At 45.3% G+C, this 25002-nt stretch overlaps 1 protein-coding gene across 7 annotated transcripts in view; it reads left to right on the top strand.

The window, feature by feature from the left end:
* LAMA2 (laminin subunit alpha 2) overlaps nt 1-25002 on the top strand; it is a 3858378-nt gene that overhangs the window by 2637107 nt on the left and 1196269 nt on the right. For all 7 annotated transcript variants that reach the window (XM_086927001.1, XM_086926997.1, XM_086927002.1 and 4 more), the window contains one exon: nt 16337-16461. In XM_086927001.1, the coding sequence (XP_086783127.1) occupies nt 16337-16461 (125 nt within the window). The remainder of the gene's footprint in view (nt 1-16336; nt 16462-25002) is intronic.

The raw sequence follows: 25002 nt of genomic DNA, 5'->3' as shown, positions 1-25002 counted from the left end.
CTCAATGCGTGGATTAGGGCAGCGCACGAGAGGAACCTGAATAGACGACAAGAAAGGGTGAAACGATCGGTAAGAGCAGTGCAGGATGCCAAATGGGATGCGGATGCTAAAAGATGGAGAGTGCATAACATTGAAGTAAACAAATTGTACCCAGTATTAGAGGTGACCGGAAACAAGAGCCCATTTGAGGAAGATGAGGAGAGCGAGACAGAAGACAGCCTGATAAATAGGTTACTAACAGATAGGCCACCCCCGTACAATAAAGAGACAGGAAATGTCGAGCCATGCAGGGAAGGGGGGCCTAGCAAAGGGGAGTATGGACCGCTTCCCACTACAGATTGGGATCCCACGGCAAGTAAAGAGTCGTCTCAACCAAGTCCGGTGTAGAAGGTAGTCGGAAGATTTGTGGTACAAAGGGTGCCAGAAACGGAGTGTGCCACTTCCTACGCACTGCCAGATGCCCTGCAAGTACCTGTTACTATAGGCCCTATAGTATCGATCTATGACCCAGGGAGAGAAAAAGGGGAGGAACAGGTACGACTGGACAGGGAGAGAGCAGAAATGACAAGGAGGAATGATACAATCAATTCACCAAGTCAGTTGACAAAACCGAGAGATTGGAGCACCCCAGTTCAAACAGCAGTAGATCCAAAAGGGGATCCGGGGGGCCCGAGATGGCCGGAGGATTTGAGGGGATCAGGACGGAAATCCTTCCAGGAGCTAAGTGAGTACATGAGGAAATGGGATGAGGCAGTGGAGGCTCACAAGAGCATCATAGCAGCGGAAGCTGGAAGGGAAAGCCAGGCTAGCAGGACCCGGACTCACTGTGGGGCTGACGAAAGCAGTCCAGAGTGGGACGGGAGGGGTCAGGACAGTAGAGGAGACACTTGTCCTACCAGGAGAAGAGGGAGACCAGACCTGGAAGACAGGAGCCCCGAGTGTGGGGGGGTGTCTCGCCCAATTCACAGCGAAGGGGATAGGAGAACGCAGCAGTTCAGGAACAGTTTTAAGTGCACCCACTATGCGTCTGACAATAGTGGGCAGAACGAGAGTTGCGAGAGGTCTCGCCATAACCCCTGTGACTACGGACAGGAATGCAGTCCTGGGGAGATGGGGAGCCGAGAAGGAACCTACCGTATCTTGAGTGACACTAGGCAACGGGAAGATAGCGACAGAAGGGAGAACAGCAGGGAATCCTATCAGGGAGCAAGAGAGGGCAGAGAGAATGAGATTGGGGGAAACAGGCCCGTGTTTCATCACCTTCCAAGGCCGGATGGCAGAGCATGGGACTTAGAGAGATGGGAACAAGGGAGGACACTCCTTAACTCCCCTGAGCCCAAGCGTAGGACTCGGAGTTGGGATGGTAGAGAGACCAGTGAACCCCCTAAGAAAGAGATATTGCGAGCCGAGATAAAAGCTAAGAGACTCGATGTTGCCAGCTTAAAATCAGATCTGGATGACATGGTGGATGGTACCTTGCCTCTAGAGAGAATGGAGATGTATGAACAGGATGAGATACTGTTCATGGCAAAGGACATCACTCGGAAAGCGAGAGCGGCACATGAGAAATTAGTCGAACTAGCGGGAAAATATATGGTAGACCTGTCAAGGACCAAAGCATTACAGGGTAACCATAGGCTCCATTATTCCGATCAGGACCTAGATGAGCGAAGAACAATAGGATTAAAAACACACATAAGGGAACTGATCACGGGAATAAGGACATGGAGAGCGCTTGATAAATGGGAAGAAAGGTGGTCCAAGAAAGGGACCGTCAGGAGAAGCACGCTTGGGATGACCCCGGAGGGAGGACTACAGAGAATAGAGGCATACCCTTTGCGTGAAGTTGCAAACGGGAATTATGTGCATGTGCCATGGAGTAGAGGAGACTTAGCAGCTTTTACCAACTCCTTCCCTAAATTGAGGGAGAACCCAGTCGAGTGGTATAAACAGGTGGAGAGGTTCGTGAAAATCTCCAAGGTACTGTGGATAGATCTGAATACACTGTTTGATATAGTGGTACCAGGAGACTTGTGGACAGCATGTAAGGTTAGTGCTGAGTGGCCCACATCAGAGCCAGAGAGAGATGCACGGACCAATGGGCCGTCCGAGACAGTAATGGTAAAATACGAGAGAGTGATAACTTGGCTGAAAGACAAGGTGCCCATGCAGGACATAGACTGGGTCAAAATAAATCGAACTAGGCAAGAACCCAAAGAGACAGTTCATGAATATTATGAGAGATTGCTGAAGGCGTTTAAACAATATAGCGGGTTGGATGTAATGGACCCGAAAGACATAGGGCAGTTTGTGTCTAAGTTTGTCTTAGGGTTGAGACCGGATATTAGTTTAATGATTCAGCAACACTTGATTTGTTGGCAAAATAAACCTTTGGATGACATTCTGAGATATGCTAGGTACTGTTGTGATGAGATAGACTCAAAGGCAAAGAAGCTAAAGGAAAAACTGATGGTGGTGCAGATGCAGTCAGCTGGCAAGGGTGGACAACAGCAACAGCAGCAGGGGACAGGGACTGGGGGCAGGAAGCAGTATAGTCAGAACAAGGGCAATGAGGAGAACTCCACCTTCAGACCTAGGGTGGACATTGCGGCATTGAAAAAGACGACCCGGTGCCATCAGTGTAACGAGGTGGGGCATTGGAAACGCGAGTGTCCCTACAACATTGAAATTGGAGAACAAGAGGTAGAGGAGGAAGAGATTCAAAGCACTCCAGGAAAAGGGGTAACGCCGTACCAAGGGAAGGTGGTCAAAGGGGGGACCCCAGCTCCGCGAGCCCAGTTCCCTCAACCAACCAGAATAGGAACAACTGGAAAGACCTATAGACAAATGCCTCTTTTTGTAGGAGGAGAGGAGTGCTATTACGTTGATCCCTTAACCGGACAGAGAGTAGAGAGAGAAGACTGTACCCTCGGGGCAGCCTTAGACGTCGATCAAAGGGGACCCTATGTTGAGGCAGAAGTGGCAGGGTGCCCCACGACATTCTTAGTGGACACAGGAGCCACCAGATCCACGATAAGATCAGCTGCAGTTCCAGGCTTGCCTATGTCTGGAGAGACTATTCAAGTGGTGGGGGTCGCAAACAGGAGAATAACGAGCTCATTGACGGAACCGGTACAGGTGAAAATAGGAAAGTACAGCGATGAGCATCAGTTTGTGGTTTGCGATTCTAGTCCTGTATGTTTATTGGGAAGAGACCTATTGTGTAAGTTAAATTGTACCATATATTGCACCCCGCAGGGAGTGGAGGTATTAACCAATGATGATGACGCTGACTTCAAAGTCGCAAATTCAAGAATATGTGTGGAGCTGTATCCCACTTTGACAGTGGATGAGCTCCCCTGGGATCTAAGGGAGACAGTGGCACCAGAAGTGTGGGATTTCACTGGGGAAGAGATTGGACTAGTCAAGGGAGTAGACCCAGTGAAAATAATAGTGAAACCACATGCTGAGTTTCCAAGAACACCCCAATATAAATTGACTCCAGAAACGATTGCAGGTATAAAACCCGTGATCGAGTCCATGATTAAGCAGGGAATACTGAAAGAGATCGTGGGTAGTCCGTGTAACTCCCCGATCATGGGTTTGCAGAAACCCAACGGAAAATTCAGGATAGTGCAGGATCTTCGAAAGATTAATAACATAGTTGTCTCATGTTGTCCAGTGGTACCGAATCCATCAGTGATATTGTTTCAGATACCGTTCCAAGCCGAATGGTTCACTGTGATAGATCTTTGCCAGGCTTTCTTTTCGATCCCTCTGGACGAGGAGAGCCATTTTCTTTTCGCATTTAAGCTGGAAGGTCGCGTCCTAACATGGTGTCGTATTCCTCAGGGGTATACAGAAAGCCCATCGATCTTTAACCAGCTGTTGAAGAAAAATCTTGAAAGTCTAGTGCTGCCCCAGAAGTCAGTTCTGGTCCAGTACATAGACGACCTGCTTGTAGCGTCAGAAACGGAAGAGGCTTGCAGGGAAGACTCCATCGCTTTGCTAAATCCCTTAGCTGCAAATGGGCACAAGGTGTCCCCGGGAAAATTGCAGTACTGCCTGACAGAGGTGCAGTACTTGGGGCACAGAATAGAGAAGGGGAAACGGAAGGTCTCCCCAGACAGAATAGAGGCGATCATGAAGATGAATGCGCCCAAAACTCAGAGAGAGGTCAGGATGTTCCTAGGGATGGTGGGGTATTGCCGACAGTGGATAGCGAACTTTTCACTGAAAGCAAAACCCTTGCAAAAACTGACGGACAAGGAGGTGAGTGATCCGGTACCATGGGACAAAGACTGTTTGATGGCGTTCCTGCAGCTGAGAGAGGACCTGTGTCGTGCTCCTGCTCTGGGAATGCCTGATTACGATAAAATATTCTTGCTCTACTGCTGTGAAAGAGAGGGTTGTGCTTTGTCTGTCTTGGTCCAAATCCATGGGAATGCCCGTAGACCAGTTGCTTACTTTTCGGCTACATTAGACCCAGTAGCCGCAGCGTTGCCCGGATGTCTCAAATCCGTTGCTGCAACAGGTGTCAGTATCGAGCGTTGTGAGAACATCGTCATGGGACACCCGTTAGAGGTGTACGTGCCGCATTCTGTTGAATTGTTAATGACCAGGACCAAAACACAGCATCTGACCAATAGCAGGCTCACGCGATATGAGCAAGTCATTCTTGCTGCAGAGAACGTGACCCTCAAGAGATGCTCTGTTTTGAACCCTGCCACCTTGATGCCACTCCCAGGTGACATTGATGATGATGTATGTACAGACCATGATTGCCTTGATGTGACTGAACTATGCACCAAACCGAGACCCGACATCGTGGATGAGCCACTGACTGACCCTGATGAAATATTCTTTGTCGATGGCTCATGTGTAAGAGACGAAGTTGGGCAGTTGAGAGCAGCTTATGCTGTTTGTACAATTACTGGAGTGGTGGAAGCCGGATGCCTGGAAGGAGTACACTCCGCTCAGGTAGCTGAAATTATTGCCTTGACGCGTGCCTGTTTGGTAAGCAACCAAATTCGAGTCACCATATACACCGACAGCCAATATGGTTTCGGGGTAGTTCATGATTACGGGCAATTGTGGTCTCAAAGAGGTTACAGAACTTCTTCAGGCTCTCCCATTCGTAATGGAGAGTTTGTACGTTTACTGTTAGAAGCTTTGCAATGTCCAGCAGGTATTGCAGTTGTAAAATGTACCGCCCACACCAGAAATATGGACTTCGTGTCACAAGGCAATAGATATGCCGACGAAGTCGCGAGATATTGCGCAGAACAAGGGTACTCTTTCACAGAGGTGGAAGTGGGCGGAATAAATGTAAGAACTGAATTAGCTATGATATTGGAGACTGTAGACACTTGGGATGAGTTGAAATGCATGCAAGAGAATGCACCCGATTTCGAAAAACAAACCTGGAGGACAGCAGGATGTGTGATAGGTGAAGCCCATTTCTGGGTTTCAGCAGATGGAAGAGCAGTGTTGCCCAATGAGATGGTGAGCCCAATGGCCAGGCAGATACATGGTCCAGTACATTTAGGGAGAGATGCTATGTTGAGAGTATTCAGACAAACCTGGTACAATCCTAAGTTCAGAGTAGCAGCAGAAGCCGTGTGCCAGCGTTGTGTGACCTGTCAGCAGTTGAATGTCGGAAAAAGAACACCAGTCACATTGAGTCACATAGGGAGGTCTGGAGGTCCATTCAATAGGATGCAGATAGATTTTATTGAAATGCCAAGGTGCAACCGCCTTCGTTATGTCCTGGTGGTTGTTTGCATATTTTCCAGATGGGTCGAGGCATACCCTACACGCAGGTGTGACACCCTCACAGTAGCCAAGTTATTGCTTAGGGAACTCATTCCACGCTTCGGGGTACCGGCCTCTTTGGAATCAGATAGGGGAACTCATTTCAACAGTGAGCTTGTGAAGATGATTTGTGCGGCCCTGAACATAGATCAGAAATTGCATTGCAGTTCCCGACCAGAAGCTTCAGGAATTGTGGAGCAGATAAACAGCACCATCAAAAATCGAATTGCCAAAATGTGTTCATCAACGTCCCTGAGTTGGCCTGATGCTCTGCCATTGGTCCTTATGAGTATCCGTAGTACCCCAGACAGAAGAACGGGACTGTCACCGCACGAGGTGTTAATGGGGAGGGCAATGAGATTGCCATCAGTACCAACTGCTGCACTGTTAAACATTACAGATGATATGATCCTGGACTATTGTAAGGGGCTGTCTGACGCCATTCATTCTGCGTCCCTTCAGGTGCAGGCTGCCGAGGTTCCATCGTGCCAAGACCTGTGCCATGACCTGTACCCTGGAGATTGGGTGCTTGTGAAGAAACACGTAAGGAGAAGCTGCCTAGATGTTCGTTGGCGTGGACCCTACCAGATCATCCTGATCACGAACACCGCAGTGAAGGTGGGAGGCCTGCCCAATTGGATCCACGCGTCTCATACGCGGAGGGTTCCAGCACCTCTGGAAGAAACAGCTCCTCTCTCGGATGGAAGTCCAGCTGTGGACCGAGAAGCCATAGAGGGGGCTAGCCAAGCTGTAGAGGTGGAAGAAGAAGCAGGGAACGAGTCTGACCAAGCTGAGGACGGTCAGTACAACAGCGAAACGGACAACGCTACAGAAGGAGGAAGTAGCTGGGAGTACGAATCAGACACCGACCAGTCTGAAAGAGAGCGTGAACAGACCAGAAGGAGAAGGAGCAGAAGGGTACGTGGAGAAGCCAGTTGGCCACAAAGAAGGAGTTCTAGCCTGAGGTCAACTCCAGAGAGAACCCTTGCTCCAATATCGGAGGATTCAGACCCGGAGGAAGGTGCGCAGGGCGCTGAAGCACCAGATCTAAGAAGGTCAAGAAGAGTACGTGTGCCCAGCAGAAGATACGCCACTCCTGAGTGGACATATCTGGCGACAAATGTCTTTGGAGCGGGAGACAGGGAGGATACGAGCGGTGGTGGTGTCCAGCTCTGAGCCCATCATCACTGTGGAAGTACAGCTGTTAGTGCCCGGAGTCGAAGCAGAAGGGTCACTAACGTTCACACTCCCCAACCCTCCCCGCCTGAGCAAGTTAAAGCACATGTTTTTCACCGAATTGCAATTCCCTGACTTTGGAACCAAGATAACAAGCCATGAAGAGCACACTCTTCGCCTGGAAATATTGAACTATGCTATTCAAGCCGCAGGCTCAAAACTCATTGTAGATGCTTAAAGACTTTTTGTAAATAAGCAAGAAAAAGAAGATTACCTAGCGCCTAGGAAGCAGAGAATCTTAGGGACTTCCTATTAGTTGACGGAGAAGGGCTAGGGCTGTCTGTGTTAAAGCTTCAAAAGGACTTTTGCAAAAAGGGACTGCCCGCTTCCAATTGTGTGATTCTAAAGACTGGTTGATCCAAAGAGACTGTAAAGGAATAAAGAAGAAAGGAACTTTTGGGTTGAAAGGAGAGGGAGAGAATCATACTGTCTGAAGAAATGGAGGCCGGTAGTCCGAACCGTAGGGCCAAATGTATAATAGGCACACTAATAGTAGGAGTGATACTTCTAATAGCTTTGGTAGTTACTGTATCATATGTAGTGGGACGTGAGAGAGAGGCAAGGGTATCAGACGAGAAGTCTGTAGTGACACCAAGACCCACTGTTGCTGGTAAGACAGGAGAAAGCATACATGAGAAAGCGTTATTAGCAGCAGAAGCCCGTAGTTTACACATGGATGAGTCCCAAGGCGACTTTAGGTCAAATGCTTATGCTAAACTTTTGTATGAATACGTGGATGCCATGGAAGTCAAGGATTGCTACGTCTGCATGCAACTGCCTGCATCTGTAGACGAAGGCATTAGATATCATCACCTCCCTTTGACATATGGCATTACATGTAGCTTATTGCTTAGCATATTTTATGGGAGAGATAGTTTTGAATACTATTTCTCTAATTATGACTCAGTGTTACCAGAAGTCCCAAATTACAAGCAAATGAATAAATGGGACTACTGGAAGAGTGAAGACAGATTGGCCAAGTTCTTCATTCCTTGGGTTACCTTAGATACTTCACATGCCCGCAGAAATAATCTGACATGCAAGGTGTCAGAAGTCGAAAAGAAGTTTATAGGGCAGGTGGATGATCGGTATAGAAGGCAAAAGATTTTGAAGAAATCAGGACAATGGAAAACAGATTGGACCGTGGAAGAGAAGGCACACAAGAGAAAAGGTAGTAGTGGTCCAATAGCTTTGGATAAGACACAGAGAGGGAAGTTATGTCTTCACAGAAGCAAAACGTATTACGAAAATGTATTCGTAGGAGAAGTCAGTTGTGAACATGCTTTCAATTTAGAATATTACACAAAGGATTTCTTGAAAGGAATGCAAGTGATTCCAAATGTATATTTTGTATGTGGAAGAAATGCCTACGTGAGACTACCTGATAACTGGTATGGATCATGTTACTTGGCAATTGTCTTTCCCAAAATATACCATGCTCAAGACTTAGAGATCATCGAGGGCAAGGCCTCGAGGAGAGGGAGAAGAGACGTGGGAGATGCAGAATTAGTTGGAGATGTATTTGGAGCTGCATTTCCTATCTTAGGACTGATCCTCAATGATGTCAAAATTAGGCGACTGGCAACAGTCGTAGACAGGTTGTCTGCCAGCACTGCTAGATCCTTAATGCTGGTGGAAGGAGAGATGCAATCGATAAGGGCCATGGTGCTTCAAAACCGTCTTGCATTAGACGTCCTGCTAGCAAAAGAGGGCGGAGTCTGTAAGGCTTTGAAGGTCCAGGAATGTTGCACTTACATTCCAGACAATACAAAACCTCTTGAGAAGGTCATTATGAATATAACTAATATTCATAAGGAGATCGAAGACCTAACCAAAGTAAATGTTTGGGAAAAGGTGGGTCATGGAATGGGCGAAGTTGGAGGTTGGTTCGCCAATCTAGGGAAGAGCTTTGTATGGTATGTGCTGAAACCTATCATCATAATAGTGATCTGTATGATCCTGTTGTGGGGATTGGTAAGGTCATACCAATGGTATAGATCGAAGAGATTGGAGAGATCCAGGAGAGAGCAGTTACAGAGATTGGCTGCAATACAAGATAATCAGTATCGGAGTCTGAGGGCTCTAGAAACGCAGAAACGAGGAGCATTAGCCATTAGTTCAGTTTAAATGTTGGTGATGACCCCTAGAGGTCATCAAAGGGGGGAACTGAGAGAGCGCAAACTGAACAAAATGTATGAGTGCACCCGAATTGCAAGTAGTATGCACAATTCATAAAGAGAAATGCTATGAGTGCTGAAAATATATTCACCTATACCTTGAAATGTGTAGCTAGTCTAGAGATTTTATATAGAAGTAGAACTAATGCAGAAATGCGTGAAAATGTATAACCTTATTAGACGTGATTAATCAGGATCCATGTTATGTAGCTGCTAATGGAAGAAATCACGCTGTAAGGCATAGAAGGGAACGGGCCTCATGGCTAGGCCAGAAGGGTTCAGAAACGAAGATTGCTTTTCATATACATGGATTGCACTAATGTTACACTGATTTGTTTATTCATTGAATTTATATTCCCTAGATGTGTTTTCTTATTATGCTAAGAGAAAGAAGCTAACATGTTATTTTAGTTAACTTGCGAAAGGGTTGTAGGCCTGAAATGATGAAAGGATTTTTGATTTGCACGTACTGGTACAGGCCGAACTGTGTCAGGGGAAAATGTTGCAAGCTTCTGTTAGAAGTCTATGAGAAATGAAGATTCAGCTACGGATGTCTGTCTGCAAATGTGAGGGGGATCCAATTAATAATTGGATGAATAGAACGTTGTTCAAGAGATTGATGTAGACATGGAGGAGGGTTCAGGAATGTTTTAGGGGGTATCGGCGGGCCGGAGAAGAGTCTGAGAAGCAAGGTCAACGCTAACGCACGAGGCCCAAGAGAAGAACAGCATGGAAAAAGCCAGAAGAGACATCACGTGAGGGGCGTCTCGCAAGGGGCGTCTCAAATGTTGTTGTGTTTTGTATTAGGGTCAGCACCCCGGGGTGGAGAGAGAGCAGATGCCTGAGGACCCTTTAGAGAGCGGATGGGTAGGCAGAGAGGGGTCATGACTGGCGATCATAGGTTTTCATCTAGAGACTAAGTGTGGGTGATCTCCTAAGGGAGCCATTCACAGCTGACACCTTTGGTAGGTTGGGGTTCTGTTAAGTAGGGATACCATCCAGAGCAGGGTAGGGACAGCCTAACCTGAACCTTTCTCTCCTGCTGTAAATGACGGAGAGATCACAATACGTGTCTATGCTTGCAGCCCTTTTGATTTTAGAACTGGTACTCGTAGTGTTCTTTGCTCGCTTGAGGGCCTTTCGAGAGCACATGTATGTAGTGGTGCCTGTATATCTTTTGAATCTCATTCTGAGATGCCTGTACTTGCAGTTAACCTTAACCTTGTAATAAATCTTTAAAAGCTAGAAGTAGTTTGTTATCTTTCCGAGCGAGTCCATTATTGATTGAGTTAACCTGGTATTGGATGCACTTTCTTTCCTCAAAGACAGGCAATAAAGGTTCAGTTGACCAGAACGGGGTTTGGATCAAGAGTGATAAGATAGAGATCTACAATCTCGCCCTCGCACCAGCGCATGTTCTACTGTTGGTTTTCTGCCATTCACAAAACAATTTCAGTCCTACGCCTGGAAAGCTTCACTAGACTCAGGTTCTCAGGCCTACTACTGGGAATGTAATCTGACATATTAACCTCACTCCTCCAGGAAGGGCAGTTACAATTTCCAGGTTAGGAAAGGGTCAGATTTGAGTTTGTGAATGCCAATCTCACAAGTTGTTGAGTGTTCACTAATTTACAATGAAAGCACAGTTCTTCCCGCTACCTACCCCTAATCTGGAGTTTACCACTGTGCAATTGTACTCACTCAAAGTATTAAAACCATTTGCGTCTATCAGGAATTCTGTGATCACCTAATGAGCAACAAAGAAACAGTTTTTGCTGTAATGATGCCTTCTGTTTATTCATGAAAGGGTACAAATATTCAATAAAACGCTATTCTTAAAATACATCAATATTTAATCATAGATGGTGCCCCTAACAGAAGGGTGGGAGGGGTAGTGATGTGGAAGGTGAGGGAACTGGACAAGTGACAAAGCAGTGGTCAATTTGACCTCAATGAAAAATTACTAACAATTGATTAACAAAGGCTAATGATCACAATTCATAAATTAATATAACAAACTCATTCCTATCAAAACAAATCCACAAATGATCAATGGGGAAGAAGGCTGAGAATGGAGAAAGTGTCGACGTTTCGACCCAAATTGATGCAGGCGTAGGATAGAACCTTGCTAGAGGGTCTTCATCAGGACAGGGATGCAGGAGGGGCAATAAATATTAGTGAGTGTAGTATAAGGCAGTGATTTCAAAGGATGAGGGAATGAACGGGTCTAGATAGGGAATTTCGCAGAGTAAACAGCAACTGGATATGATAGATGTCCACAGTTCAATATATCTCAATAAAAAAGCGTGGTTGCATGGTAGATAAGGAATCCGCTGCGTGATTACTCAGGTCCGATTTCTGGTAAACGGCGTTGCGGGACTTTGACGGGAGTCTGGTATGTATCATCCGAGTTCGTAAAAGCCGTGTTCGGACCGCAGTAATCTATGCGGCCGTTTCTTAACTGCAGATATTGACTTCACATTCCCCTGGGCCAGCGGCTCAACTACCCACTCCAGGATCCTGACCCACGCGGCGGATTCCTTATCTATCACTACCCCTCCCTCCCTTCTGTTAGGGGCACCATCTATGATTAAATATTGATGTATTTTAAGAATAGCTTTTTATTGAATATTTGTACACGTTGTGATTAAAAACAATGTTGTGATACTCTCCTTGAATTTAGTTGAGATTATTTCATTTTAGTTTATTTACTTTAGTATCTGGGACCACTTTGTCTGCATCAGTAACTCACCCAGGTCCCAGCGACTTATTGGGTTAACCCGTGTTTCTATAGCATATTCATGAAAGGGAGCAGTCCTGTCTGCAGCTCATGTTTAACTCAAAGTATTACTCAGTACATGTGCTGTGAACAGCGAAGTTTAATGACAACCAGGTATGAATATTCGTTCTCCACCTGTGTGCATGCGCAGAGCATGTCATCCATTAGTGACATGAAACCAAGGAGGACATAAATAAATATGCGCACCCTGCACCAGAGCAGATAATGAAGTTTGTCACTTGTTTGTGTGACTCTTGTCCCTACGGTAATATTCAGTGAGGATCCCTTGCTTAGTTGTGGAAGCGTGCTCACGGGGACTTTCTTCTTTAGAATGGGGGCAGGATCCTCTGCCAAACAGCAACTCTCTTTTGCGTGTTTATCCGTTTAAAAAGCACATGCAAAGGCAAATGAGTTTTTGGGAAGACAAGAGCGAGGTGGAACATGCAGAATGTTTCCCACTCTGAAGGTGGTACATATTTAGTGCACCTGTAGTGAACTGTCTCTGCACAAGGGTTTGGGGGTTATTTGTACACATCTTGTCCATTTGCCTCTGGCCTCCTTGGCAGAGCAACTACATTGCTTGAGGAGGAGCTGGGAGGGCCCATTGAAGGTATGTATACCATGGACAGGACTCAGCTCAACCATTATCGCTCTCAAATATAGTCCCAAGCACATGCTCACAGAGCTGTCTTCCTAGCGACTGCTTCGTGTCACTCCGATGTGCATTCGCACAGTCCCTGTGAGGGCTTGTACATCCTTTCATGGAGTGGTTAAGTGCCCCTAGGTAATGAATGTGCCGTCTTTGTGCACAGACACCCACCCATCCATCTTGAATTTCTGACTGTACTGCCTGCAGCTCGCAGCAGCCAGCGGCATAATGAAACCTTACCTGAGCCTCTCTCCCTCCCCTCCAAAGTAGTACATGGAAGGGACCCTCCATGCTCTGGGTCCAGTAAGGAGCTCTCAGGCCATTGGCCGTGCACAGTGTTGGAGTGGCCTGCACCGCGGGGGTTGCGTGGGCTAATGTTACGTCACTGACTGCAGCCAAGCTTTTTCTAAAGGCAGAGCAGTTATCTGTCATAGAACTGTGCCAATTTGCCTACTAGCTGAAAATGGATATATGCAGATGTGTTTCTGTTATCATCATGAGCATTATGACCGTGCTATGGAGACCATATCAGGAATCTCAGACCGCATATCCTTTTTTTTCAGAAATTCAAATTGTGGCTTGGTGAGGTCAGCCTGACACATACACGTATGGTGATTTATTTAAAATTACTGTTTATAGATATTTGCAATTGAAACTATTTCCTCATCAGCACTTCTTTGTTTAAATATATTCTTTAATGAACTAGTATAATGAGCCAACGCTCTTTGTGTATAATCTTGAACTGAAAACGTTAACACAATGCAATCACACACAGGTTTTATGAAACGTGCGTTTACAAACTATTTTTCAACTAGTTTACAGTACGTGATTTTGGTACTGCAATCAATTTTGTGTTACTTGTTATTTATAAGTCCATGTAATGGTAGACCATGTTCATTTGCTCCGAGAATGACGAAATGGAGCACCTGTGATTGAAATATATTGGTGTATTGAGGGACACACCCCGCATGTATGAAATATTTATAAAATGACCGTAGCGATGGCATTGTCTCTTATTCAGATACCAAAATAAACTAATGTACGATCTCTTTGTCTGAGAGATATTGTTTAGGTAGAAAGAGGATGCCTAAGATGCATTTATGTATCCACATTAGACGTAAGGAATTATGAGAGACCTGAATGAAAAAAATGACATGCAGATTGTTTTGTGTCCATTCTTCATGTGTAATTTGATTGCTTTGTAAGAAGCAAAACAAATGTTATTTTTCCTCAAGAAGGTGGATGAATGTAATCAATCGCCACCGAAACACTACATCTATGTTCTTTTTAAGATTGACTTAACAGAACTCTATCACCAGAGAAAAATATATTTCTGCTCTCTGATATCTAAGGGCCAGATGTAGGTCACCAAATACCGGTCGGTAACGGTTGATTTCGGCCGTTACCGACCGGTATTTGGGGATTGAGATGTAGGGTGCCTGAATTTTACAGAATCAGTAAATTTACAGATTCTGTAAATTTACCGAATCTGTAAAATACTGAGGGCCAGATGTAGGTCACCAAATACCAGTCGGTAACGGCCGATTTCGGCCGTTACCGACCGGTATTTGGTGATTGAGATGTAGGGTGCCTGAATTTTACAGAATCGGTAAATTTACCGAATCGGTAAATTTACCGAATCTGTAAAATACCGAATCGGTAAATTTACCGATTCGGTAAATCAATATGTAGGTGGCACTACAAACAGTGCCACAGGCCCCTAAGAATTCGTTATTTACCATGTAATACTATTGCATGGTAAATAACGAATTCCTGTGTACATGTACATCTGTGCATGTACACCTGTGCCATGTGGCACACAGACATGCCCTAAGGGCATGTATGTGTGTCACATGGCACACAAGCCAGAAACAGGGGTGCAACAGGGTGTCAAAGTGACACCCTGTCCCCCTTGGCAATTCGGTATTTTTACCGAATCGGTAATTACCGAACCGGTATTTGCCATTGATACCTATGGGCTTCAAGGCCCATAGGAATCAATGGCAAATACCGATTCGATAATTACCGAATCGGTAAATGCCGAATCTTACCGATTCGGTATTTGTTACCGAATAATTACCTACATCAGATTTACCGATTCATGAATACCGAATCGGTAAAATTCGGTATTTATGAATCTGTAAATCTGATTTACCTACATCTAGCCCTGAATTGGTAAATTTACCGATTCGGTAAATCTATATGTAGGTGGCATTGCAAACAGTGCCACAGGCCCCTAAGAATTCGTTATTTACCATGTAATACTATTGCATGGTAAATAACGAATTCCTGTGTACATGCACATCTGTGCATGTACACCTGTGCCATGTGGCACACAGACATGCCCTAAGGTCATGTATGTGTGACACATGGCACACAAGCCAGAAACAGGGGTGCAACAGGGTGTCAAAGTGACACCCTGTCCCCCTTGGAAATGCGGTATTTTTACCGATTCGGTAATTACCGAATCAGTATTTGCCATTGATTCCTATGGGCTTCAAGGCCCATAGGAATCTATGGCAAATACCGATTCGGTAATTACCGAATCGTTAAATACCAAATCCTACCGATTCGGTATTTGTTACCCAATAATTACCTACATCAGATTTACCGATTCATGAATAGTGAATTGGTAAAATTCGGTATTTATGAATTGGTAAATCTGATTTACCTACATCTAGCCCTAGATGTACTATTACTCGGAGGCTAATGGTATGAATTGTGTGTGTACAGAAGCAATAGAGCGTATTAAACTGAGCGGCTGTAGTTTTACTTGTCAATATTTGCCATGGTAGAGGTTTTTTTTTTCTAAAAATGTAATTTATCTTTCTTTCTATTGATTAAATGAAATTGATTGTGATAACTAATATTTTGGGGGCTTTTCATTTCATGTCTGGGGCAAGGTACCTTTGTAAAAAAGTTTTTTCATGTAGATTCAACAAAAGAAAAGCAAGTAGAAAAGTTACTTGGAAGTATTTGAAGATAAGCAGCTTTCTGTGACTATAGAACATCGAAGCAGTGGCAGGAAAGACGTCTTTGTGGGCGTGAATGTTGTCAGGGTAATGTGGCCTCCAGTGGCGGCTCCTCCGCTAAGGTGGAGAAGCGTTGCCTCACTGCTCAGAGAGCAGGTCAAAAATAAAAATAAAATGATAATAACAAGAGTTATTATCATTTTATTTTTCTTTGCGGGACTCAGAGCCAGTTGGACGGGGTGAAGCTGGGCTCGCCACCATCAGAGCAGAGTGAGGAGTGGTTTGCATTCCCTAAGTGTGCATGACAGTTTGGCCGACCAAACCGTCATGCGCACTTAACAAGTTCTCCACTGGGTGTGTTGCACAGCCTGTTGGAGAACATTACCAGGCTCCCAAGCACTGCCTGAGCGGCCTGTTTGGCCGCTCAGACCAATCACGATGCTGCTGATGCAGTGTCACGATAGGCTGGGAGATGCAGGGAGCCTGGGTGCTTCGGGTTCTGCTGATGGAGGAGGGGCAGCGGCAGCTGCAACAGTGACAGGTAAGACATTTCTAAAATATTTTTAATCCACCTCCATTGGCCAACAACTCCCTCCCCGAGGCAGCCGCCACTGGTGGCATCAGCAGTTATTAGACATTAGACAATATGTTATGATAACCCACTATTTGATCCTTTTGCTTCCATTTATATGCTTTTGTTTATTTACAGGCATGCCGGCACAACACTGCTGGTGACCACTGTGAAAGGTGTGCTCCAGGTTACTATGGGATTATCACTGGCTCTCCAGATGACTGCCGGCCATGCGCCTGTCCTTTGAACATTGCCAGCAATAAGTAAGAACAGCCTGAAATTCCTGTTGCTGACTTTTCTCAGCAAGGCACTTGCTTTGTTATTGGTATTACTTTAACTTGTGTGATGCGGATGTAGTATCTTAATGCAGTATTACATTTGGAACGTGTGTTGCTACATGCCTCTGGCATATCAGCAGGCCAGTGTCTAAAGGGATGAGAGCTGTTGTGGATCGTTTGAAATGTTATGTTAATGTATTTAAATTTGTAGGTGTTTTGTAAAGAGGTGGTTGCCTTTGGACATAACTTTGGTACATGCTGAAAATAAGCACATAATACACAGTGTGGGGTCTCTGCACATAAAAAGACCTATCTTTTTATATCAAGAAGAGACACCCTCGTAGAGATCCATCTTATAGATAACTTTGTGCATAGCAAACAATCGTAGTCTTACACGAATGTGTTAGTTTGCTATTGTGAATCAGGCCCAGTAAGTTCAGGGAGTTGTAGTCCAGCAATGGTAACCCAAGCTGACAGTCTTCAATCTGGGAAATAGGTTTTGTAGGCATTCTTTTTTAGGGGTGAGCAGGTGGCCATACCAAATCATAATGTGCATTCATATATTCTGTGTATCCGCAACAGACTCAAATAATATCCAAATGAAGTTTCTTAAATGTACATTTTGCCATACATATGTATGTGGTTGTGGTTACCCTGAAAACATAAATGATTGTTGTGCCTGATTTGCACATTTGTGTGTGTATGGTGTGCTCATATCTAGGGCATGTCCCTTTGGACAGTTGATCCTTGATGTAGCAGAAGAACTGTCGCCAAAAACTGGCGTAATGTGCCCTTTGTTGAAAGTGGTGGTTTCTTTGATGTTAGGGTTCAGGGTTGTGCTGGTGTCACGAGTGGTGCCATGCATTTTAGGGATGCTTCACATGATCTCAATGGAGGTAGGCGCATGTGGAGCGAGACATGGTACATCGAAAAAGTATTTTCAGAGTTGCAGGTTAACTTGTTTTTTTCATTTGGCATTCTGGTGATAGAGCTTCATGCAATGTGAGTGCAGGGGAAATAGGATTGAGGTCTGAGAATGGAAGTGCAATTATTAAGGAGGTAAAAGAAGAATGATGGGGAAATTAAAACAAATATTTATCTTTAATCTTCATTACTCCGATTGCCATGTTTTCCTCATCACAGTACGTAAAAAAATCAAAGTCCGGTCCGCGAGACTCTCAGACAAATTAGCCTCCTAACTGACATTAACAATTATGTTTCCTGCCTGCTATATTATGAAAGAAAGTATCACTTTTATAACGCTCTCTAAAAAAATCTTCCCCTTTCTTTTCGATTTTTCACAAACCCCTTTCCCCTGACTCTGGATTTCCTGTACTCGAAGTAATGTAGACTGGCAAATTGCCCCTGCCTTGAAATGTGTCAGCTCTTTTCAAGTGCATAAAGTGTCCTATGCCCAACCACCTAATGCACTGCTGCCACCTCGGGGCTAGGTGGGTCTTTATTCTATAGGTGAAACAGGATGGCATTTTTGGATGAACGTTAAGGTCAGGCCAGATAACTATATCATGACAAAAAAAAACAGTCATGTCATAAGTACTCTAGTTAACCAGTTCTTCCACGCAACGTAATGACTGAAAAAGATCTTTGCTGACATTAAGGGAAAGGGTAACATGCCCATGAGAGGGCAATGCAAACTGCTCAACATTGAGGACAAGGGGATGGATCACCGGCCACATGCACTAAAAATGTCATCAGGATCCAAACCGCCAATGAAGGCAGCGGTGTAACGTCTCACCATGCCTTGATAAGGTAAAGACGGCTGATTTCATTACTTGCTGGCCAGAACCAGTTGCCAAACCAGCGGAGAGTGTTTTTAAGCTGCTTTTAGACCTACATTTGCTACTAGCGTTTTTGCACAGAGCCAGGGCACTTTTTAATTCTTTTTAAAATCGTTAATTGAGTTACATTTATTGCCACTCTAGTGTTCTGTTACCTGGAGAAATCATTTTGGGGCAGAATTACTCACTAGTGACTCCCCGGTCCACCGCAGTTCTTAGAGCTGATTGATGTGGAGGGAGTTTCACTTTCTAAGCTCTTGACTTCCGGGTTGCCAGTAATAACGGCCATCTTGGAGTCGGCGGTCTAGTTGTTCACCGCATTAGGGGCAGATAGTATTTAAGATGGGAATGACGCGGACGCACAGATGATAAGGTAAAGACGGCTGATTTCATTACTTGCTGGCCAGAGCCAGTTGCCAAACCAGCAGAGAGTGTTTTAAAGCTGCTTTTAGACCTACATTTGCTGCTAGCGTTTTTGCACAGCGCGAGGGCGCTTTTTAATTCTTTTTAAAATCGTTCATTGAGTTACATTTATTGCCACTCTAGTGTTCTGTTACCTGTAGAAATCATTTTGGGGCAGAATTACTCACTAGTGACTCCCCGCTCCACCGCAGTTCTTAGAGCTGATTGATGTGGAGAGAGTTTCACTTTCTAAGCTTTTGACTTCCGGGTTGCCAGTAATAGCGGCCATCTTGGAGTCGGCGTTCTAGTTGTTCACCGCATTAGGGGGCAGATAGTATTTAAGATGGGCATGGCGCAGATGCGCGCAGCGGGCCGCCACTGGCGTGCCGAAGGCGTGCCAAAGGAAAGCCCATCTGCGCCCGTCCGCGGCCGACCGGGTCCAGGGGCCATGACCTCTGGCCTAAATCCCACAACTCAGATCACTTATTCTTCATCTCTACTTCATGTCTTGAGACCCCATGAGAACCACGATTGTAGCATGCTTCATATAGACCTTTGTGGCCCCAGATTCTGTCCCAATTGCAAGTTTTTCCTGGATGCTCCGCAACTATGCCGGCTTTATTCACCTGGTATAAAATCTTCACCCACTTTCACGCTCCTCAGTTTAAATTGCCATTCATTATCAAAGCATAAAAGAAACATTTTTCATCTTTTAAATGACGAACTACCCGACGCCATGTTTCTTACTGAGACATGGCTCCAAGATAGTTCGGGTCCAGATATCGCCAAAGCTCTTCCATCTAACTATGCCATTGTCAGGGTGGATAGACTAAATAAAAGTGGGGGGGATATTGCTATAATTTATAAAAGTACTCTCAAATGTACTATTGAATCGTTTACTCTGAGCTGCTGTGAGGCTGCCCTCTTCAAACTAAACTTAAATCCGAGTTTCACCCTTACGGGCCTATTAATTTACCGGCCACCTGGTCCTGTACATTCTTGGGCAACGCAATTTTCGGATACCATAGCCTCGATATTTGTGAATTCTAGTAATTTCTCTATCTTGGGAGACATGAATCTACAGCTAGATGATATCAAGAATGCCACTGGCACAAATCTTATTGCTGATCTTGCGGCAATGAATATCACATTATGGAACACTGGTCCCACTCATAATGGTGGCCACTTACTCAATCCAATTTTCTCCAATCTCCCCTATATACACTGTTTTCCCGCACTTCCTCTTCACTGGTCTGACCATTTTCTACTGAAATGCAGTTTCACTGCCCATGCTACTCAGGTCGCCCCAAACATAATATCCAATATCTGTAAAAGAGATTGGAAAAAGCTAGATATGAACATTCTTAAGCAAGTCCTTGACACCCATCTCCCATTGGACTTTAGCGATACAGATGATGTGGAAACTGTATCAACGAAACTAAACATTTGGCTTACTGAGGCGATCAGCATCTGTCTTCCCCTGTCCTGCAAAAAAGTGAAAGCTCATAAATCGCCAGCATTATGGTTCAACGAATCACTTAAAGTGGCTAAATCCAAATGTAAACGTTTGGAGCGGATCTAGAGGAAAGATTACTCGCTAGAATCTGGGGGTGTTTACAAAAAAGAGCTGAAGTCATATCATAAGGCTTGCACCACGGCTAGGGCTAGCTATGTCGCTAGGACCATTGCGGAGGCCACTAATACATCTAAAACGCTTTTTGGACTAGTGAAAGAGCTCGCGGGCTCTCAAACTACTGCCAAACCACCTTCCCTGAGCAGTAACCAATGTGAAGAACTGGCGCTATTCTTCACAAAGAAGATAGAAATTATCTATCAGGATATATCTAAACAGCACTGCAACAAACCCCAGCAATCTCAGGATACTGTTCAAATAGCCCTGATTGTCTTACGTCTGCCTATCTATTCCATACTCAGGCTTTAAACTCTTGGCCAGATATCAGCCTAGAAGTCCTAACTGAGATTCTAGGCAAAGTGAAATCGAGCTCTCCAGCCGACCCACTTCCCATTTCGGTACTCAAATTACTTGACACGCCCCAACTTACCATGGTCTGTAAAACTCTCAATCTCTCTCTAAATAACGCGATTGTCCCTGCAAGTTGGAAACATGCCATGGCGACTCCGCTTTTGAAAAAGCCCACTGCAGACCCGAAAGTTCTTTCTAATTTCTGGCCCATTTCCCTTCTGCCTGCCTTCTCCAAAATCTTGGAGAGGCACATTCACTTTCATCTTGCTCAATTCATTGAGGCCAACAACATTCTTCACCCTTCACAATCTGGTTTTCGACCCGTATTCTCTACCGAAACAACTCTGTTGGGTGTGACAGAAAATTTACGTCATCTTCTGGACAGAGGAGACACAGCTGCGCTGATCCTGTTGGATCTCAGTGCAGCGTTCGATACTATCTCTCACACCATACTCATAAAGTCACTTTCCTCGATGGGCATCCGTGGCTCGGCTTTGGGCTGGCTGTCATAATTTCTTACTCATCGTACATTCCAAATTTTCTCCAATACAGCTTTCTCGAAAGTCCATGAGTCTCCTTACGGAGTGCCCCAGGGCTTGGTACTCAGCCCCCTGCTGTTCAACCTATATGTAACACCGTTGGCATTTATTGCGGAACAAGAAGGCCTCAGTCTGTTCACCCATGCCGACGCTTCTCAGATCATATTTTCCCTTTCTAATGCTGACCAAGCTTCCACTTCCCTCTTACAGTCAGGCCTAAAGAAAATTTCCAACTGGATGAAAGAAAATCTGCTTAAATTGAATGCAGGGAAAACTGAAGTCTTAATTGTAGGCCAAAAACAAGATCTTTGGATTTCCAAGCATTGGCCATTAGATATGGGTACCCTCCCTTTGCCATCTGACCACTTTCGTAACTTGGGTGTTACTATTGACAGTGGTTTAACTATGCAGCATCAGGTTAACAAGGTGACGGCCATCTGCTTTACTATTCTGCGATGGCTAAGGAAAATAATCTGGATGCTGCCCTGTGAAATCCAGAAGTCGGTAGTTACTGCCCTCATAACGTCTCAGTTGGACTATGGCAATGTCCTTTATCTAGGGGCAACCAAGGTGGTAACAGGACGTTTACAGCTGGTGCAAAATGCTGCGGCAAGAATGCTATGTTAAAGTCGCAGAACTGACCACATCTCTGGTCACCTCCGTGACTTACATTGGCTCAGGGTGGAGAGTTGGGTTAAGTTTAAAACCCTGAGCTACATGTATAAAATAAGATGTGGTACTGCTCATCGCTACCTACAATCCCTTGTTCACACCTACACCCCTGCACGTTGCCTCCGATCTTCATCCCATGACTATTTTAGCGTGCCAAAAGTTAGACTCACTAGAATGGGCGGCAGGTCCTTTTCTCTTCTGGGCCCTAAGCTATTGAACTTTCTCCCGTTGAACATTCGGACAGAAACCAGCTATGTCCGATTTCGTAGAGCCATAAAGACCTGGCTGTTCAATCAGTAAAGTATCCAGAACTTTGGCAACTTCAGTCCTCAGGCACACTTCCTTATCTAGCGCCGGGAAACCCTTTTTGGGTAGCTGTCGCGCTCTACAAGCTTAATAAATAAATAAATAAATAAATAAATCAAATGCCTTCTGATTGGTGTTATCGATGCAACAGGTACGAGCTGAGGAAACTTATAATTAAAGTAAAGCTAGCTCTAAAAAATATAGGTGTAACGTGCATCTCCTTGGATGTACAACATGTGTTAAAATGTTCCCAGTTTTCAACATATATCTATCTTCAGTGTTAATATCAGAACAGCTGTAACTCAATTACCACTTCTCTAAGCCAGTTTTTCCTCTGCAACTCTTATTTACTAGTAAGCAGACAAAACTCACAGGTAGCATCTTCTGAGTTCTAAGGTCTACTTTGGAGTGGATAGCCACAAGAGGAATATCACTGTCACCCATCTGCTCTCTGCTTTAGGAGAGGAGTTCATATTCAGCAAAATCACCAAGGAACTATTTGTATGTCTGCAAATGCTGTGCACTTTCTACCATCCAAAGACATTTTTCAATTATTTTTCCAAGTCTGAAGGTAAGCTAAGACCAGGCCAAATCCACCCCTTTTATCTGACCCATGCATCTTTTGCTGCTGGCCATAACTTTTGACTTTGCCCCCATCTTGTGCGACTAGATACCCAAGGTTGTCTCTTTGATCTTATATCTACTATTTTTCACTAAAAACTGTAAAACAAATTCATAACTCTGGTTCTACTGGCTTGGTAATTCGTTTTGGTGTCATTTTATTTATTAGAATTTACACCATTGTTCCAAATTGGTTTGGGATTTTTCTTTTGATGTGTTTTCACGTTATTGCTGTTCGTGTGCTTCATAAATGTTTTACACATTTCCCTTAAGCCTGACTGCTTTTGTGTCAATGTAGCAGAGATTTAAGCATGGAACAATTTAGTGACTTTCTGTGACTCACCCTGACAAACATTTTGTTTATCATTTAAGTGGGGTTTCCACCCCTCTCAACTATTGAACACATTTCTTAAAATCTCTTTCTCATGTGCAGCTGCCTTCTGTTCAGCTGGGTTACATGGTGTTATTCGGGAGGCGCCCAAAGAAGGGTTTTGCATTCAAATACAGGTGCCAAAGAATCAGCAACACGTGGCATTTCTAAAGGGAATAGTGATGTTGTAATAGAAGGACAAAATTAGGCGGTTGAAATTAGTGGCAAGGGCAGTTAACACCTGCTAATGTCTAAGAGCAAGGGACATATAGCTGGTAACAATCACCCCTGTAATCCCACCCAGCACAGGCAAAAAACAGGTTCAAACTCCACGTTGGCTTAATATTCCTGATGCATACTTAAAATGCATGTAATGAAACTTAAAACAACAGAGTTTATTGCTATTTTTGGAAGGTAAACAGCCATTACAACAAGGCTGTTACCACGCAAATTGTTACATCGCATGCGTAACAACGCATGCGATGCAACTACGACTACCATTATAACGCAAACCATTATATCACATGTGCTTTTAAAACGTATGCGATGTAATGGTTATACACATCGTTGTGAGAAAACTGGGCTGTTCCGTTTCCTCACTATGACGTGCACCACCCCTCTGTCGACGTTGGAACCAGGAGAGAGGAACCATGAGGAGAGAGAGGTAAGGGGGATTGTGCTTGGGGTGGGGGTTACTTTTTAAGGTTTTAGGGTAGTGTCGAAGTAGTATAATAATATGTGTGTAGTGTAGGGTTGTGTTTTAGGACTTAGGGTAGTGTTGGGGGGTCGTGCAGGGTAGAGTTAAAGTGTACGGACTGGACTGGGGGTAAGGGGAGGGTTGTGCTGGGGGTAGTGTTTTAGGGTTTAGGGTAGTGTTGTAGTGTTTGTGTACTGTATGGTAGTTTTGTGGTGTTTGCATTGTGTAGGGTAGTGTTTTAGGGGGGCGTGGCTTGGATGCCGAGGAAGTAGGCGGCGTGAGCTCGGAGCTCCGTGCCCGATCCCGGAAAATATCCTGAAAATTCGTTCGAACCCCGAGATAACCGATACTATCCGGTACTGGACGGTACTGCGGTGGGTCCGGGGCCCACAGAGGACGACACCGAGCCTTCCCACAGCAGTATTTCGACTTTGAAAGCTGAACCCAGGCGAGAAGTCGCGGACCCCAAAATGGCGGCGAGGGCATGAGATCGCTTGCGACGGAGACGTCTGCCCGGAGACCCACTGAGGACTGCTCCCGGACACACTAGAGGTGTTGGTGGCCGCATCGCGCCTCTCCCCAGGAACCGAATGGACTTTGGGCGCGCCCTTGGGCGGTGGTTGAGGACCGCCTCCTGATTGGGGCGACAACGGTGCGACAGTGACCCGGAGACGAGTGCCCCGGACCTCTGGCGCATCTGGCGCTGGCCGGACTGCGACCGCTCGGTGCTTCCTGCTTCTTGGTGACATATCTGGGCCTGAGAACCCAGCCGGAGGACGGTGCCCGGCGACGCTCGGAGGGCGGCCAGGAACACACTCGAGGACCACTGCCCATCCCGGCCCAGATGGGGAAGCCGAAGGGGAAGGGAGATGGCGCGACCGACACTGAGGCGGCGGAAGGAGGCCGACCACGACAAACTTAAAGACAGGGTGAAATCCGTGGAGATCACGGTTAAGGACTTAGCCCCGGGCCAGGCAACGATGAAGGCCCAGATGGCCGACGTGATGGACCGCCTGAAGGTGCTGGAAAGGAGGGCCGAGGACGCAGAAAACAGGAACAGGCGCAACAACGTACGCCTAGTGGGCCTGCCGGAGAAAATTGAGGGCGACGACATGGTGGGCTACTTGGATAACTGG

Source organism: Lissotriton vulgaris, chromosome 6 (assembly GCF_964263255.1).
Source record: "Lissotriton vulgaris chromosome 6, aLisVul1.2, whole genome shotgun sequence".
Lineage (NCBI taxonomy): Eukaryota > Metazoa > Chordata > Amphibia > Caudata > Salamandridae > Lissotriton > Lissotriton vulgaris.
The sequence above is the reverse complement of the archived record's forward strand: the minus strand, read 5'-3'. Positions and strand labels throughout refer to the sequence as shown.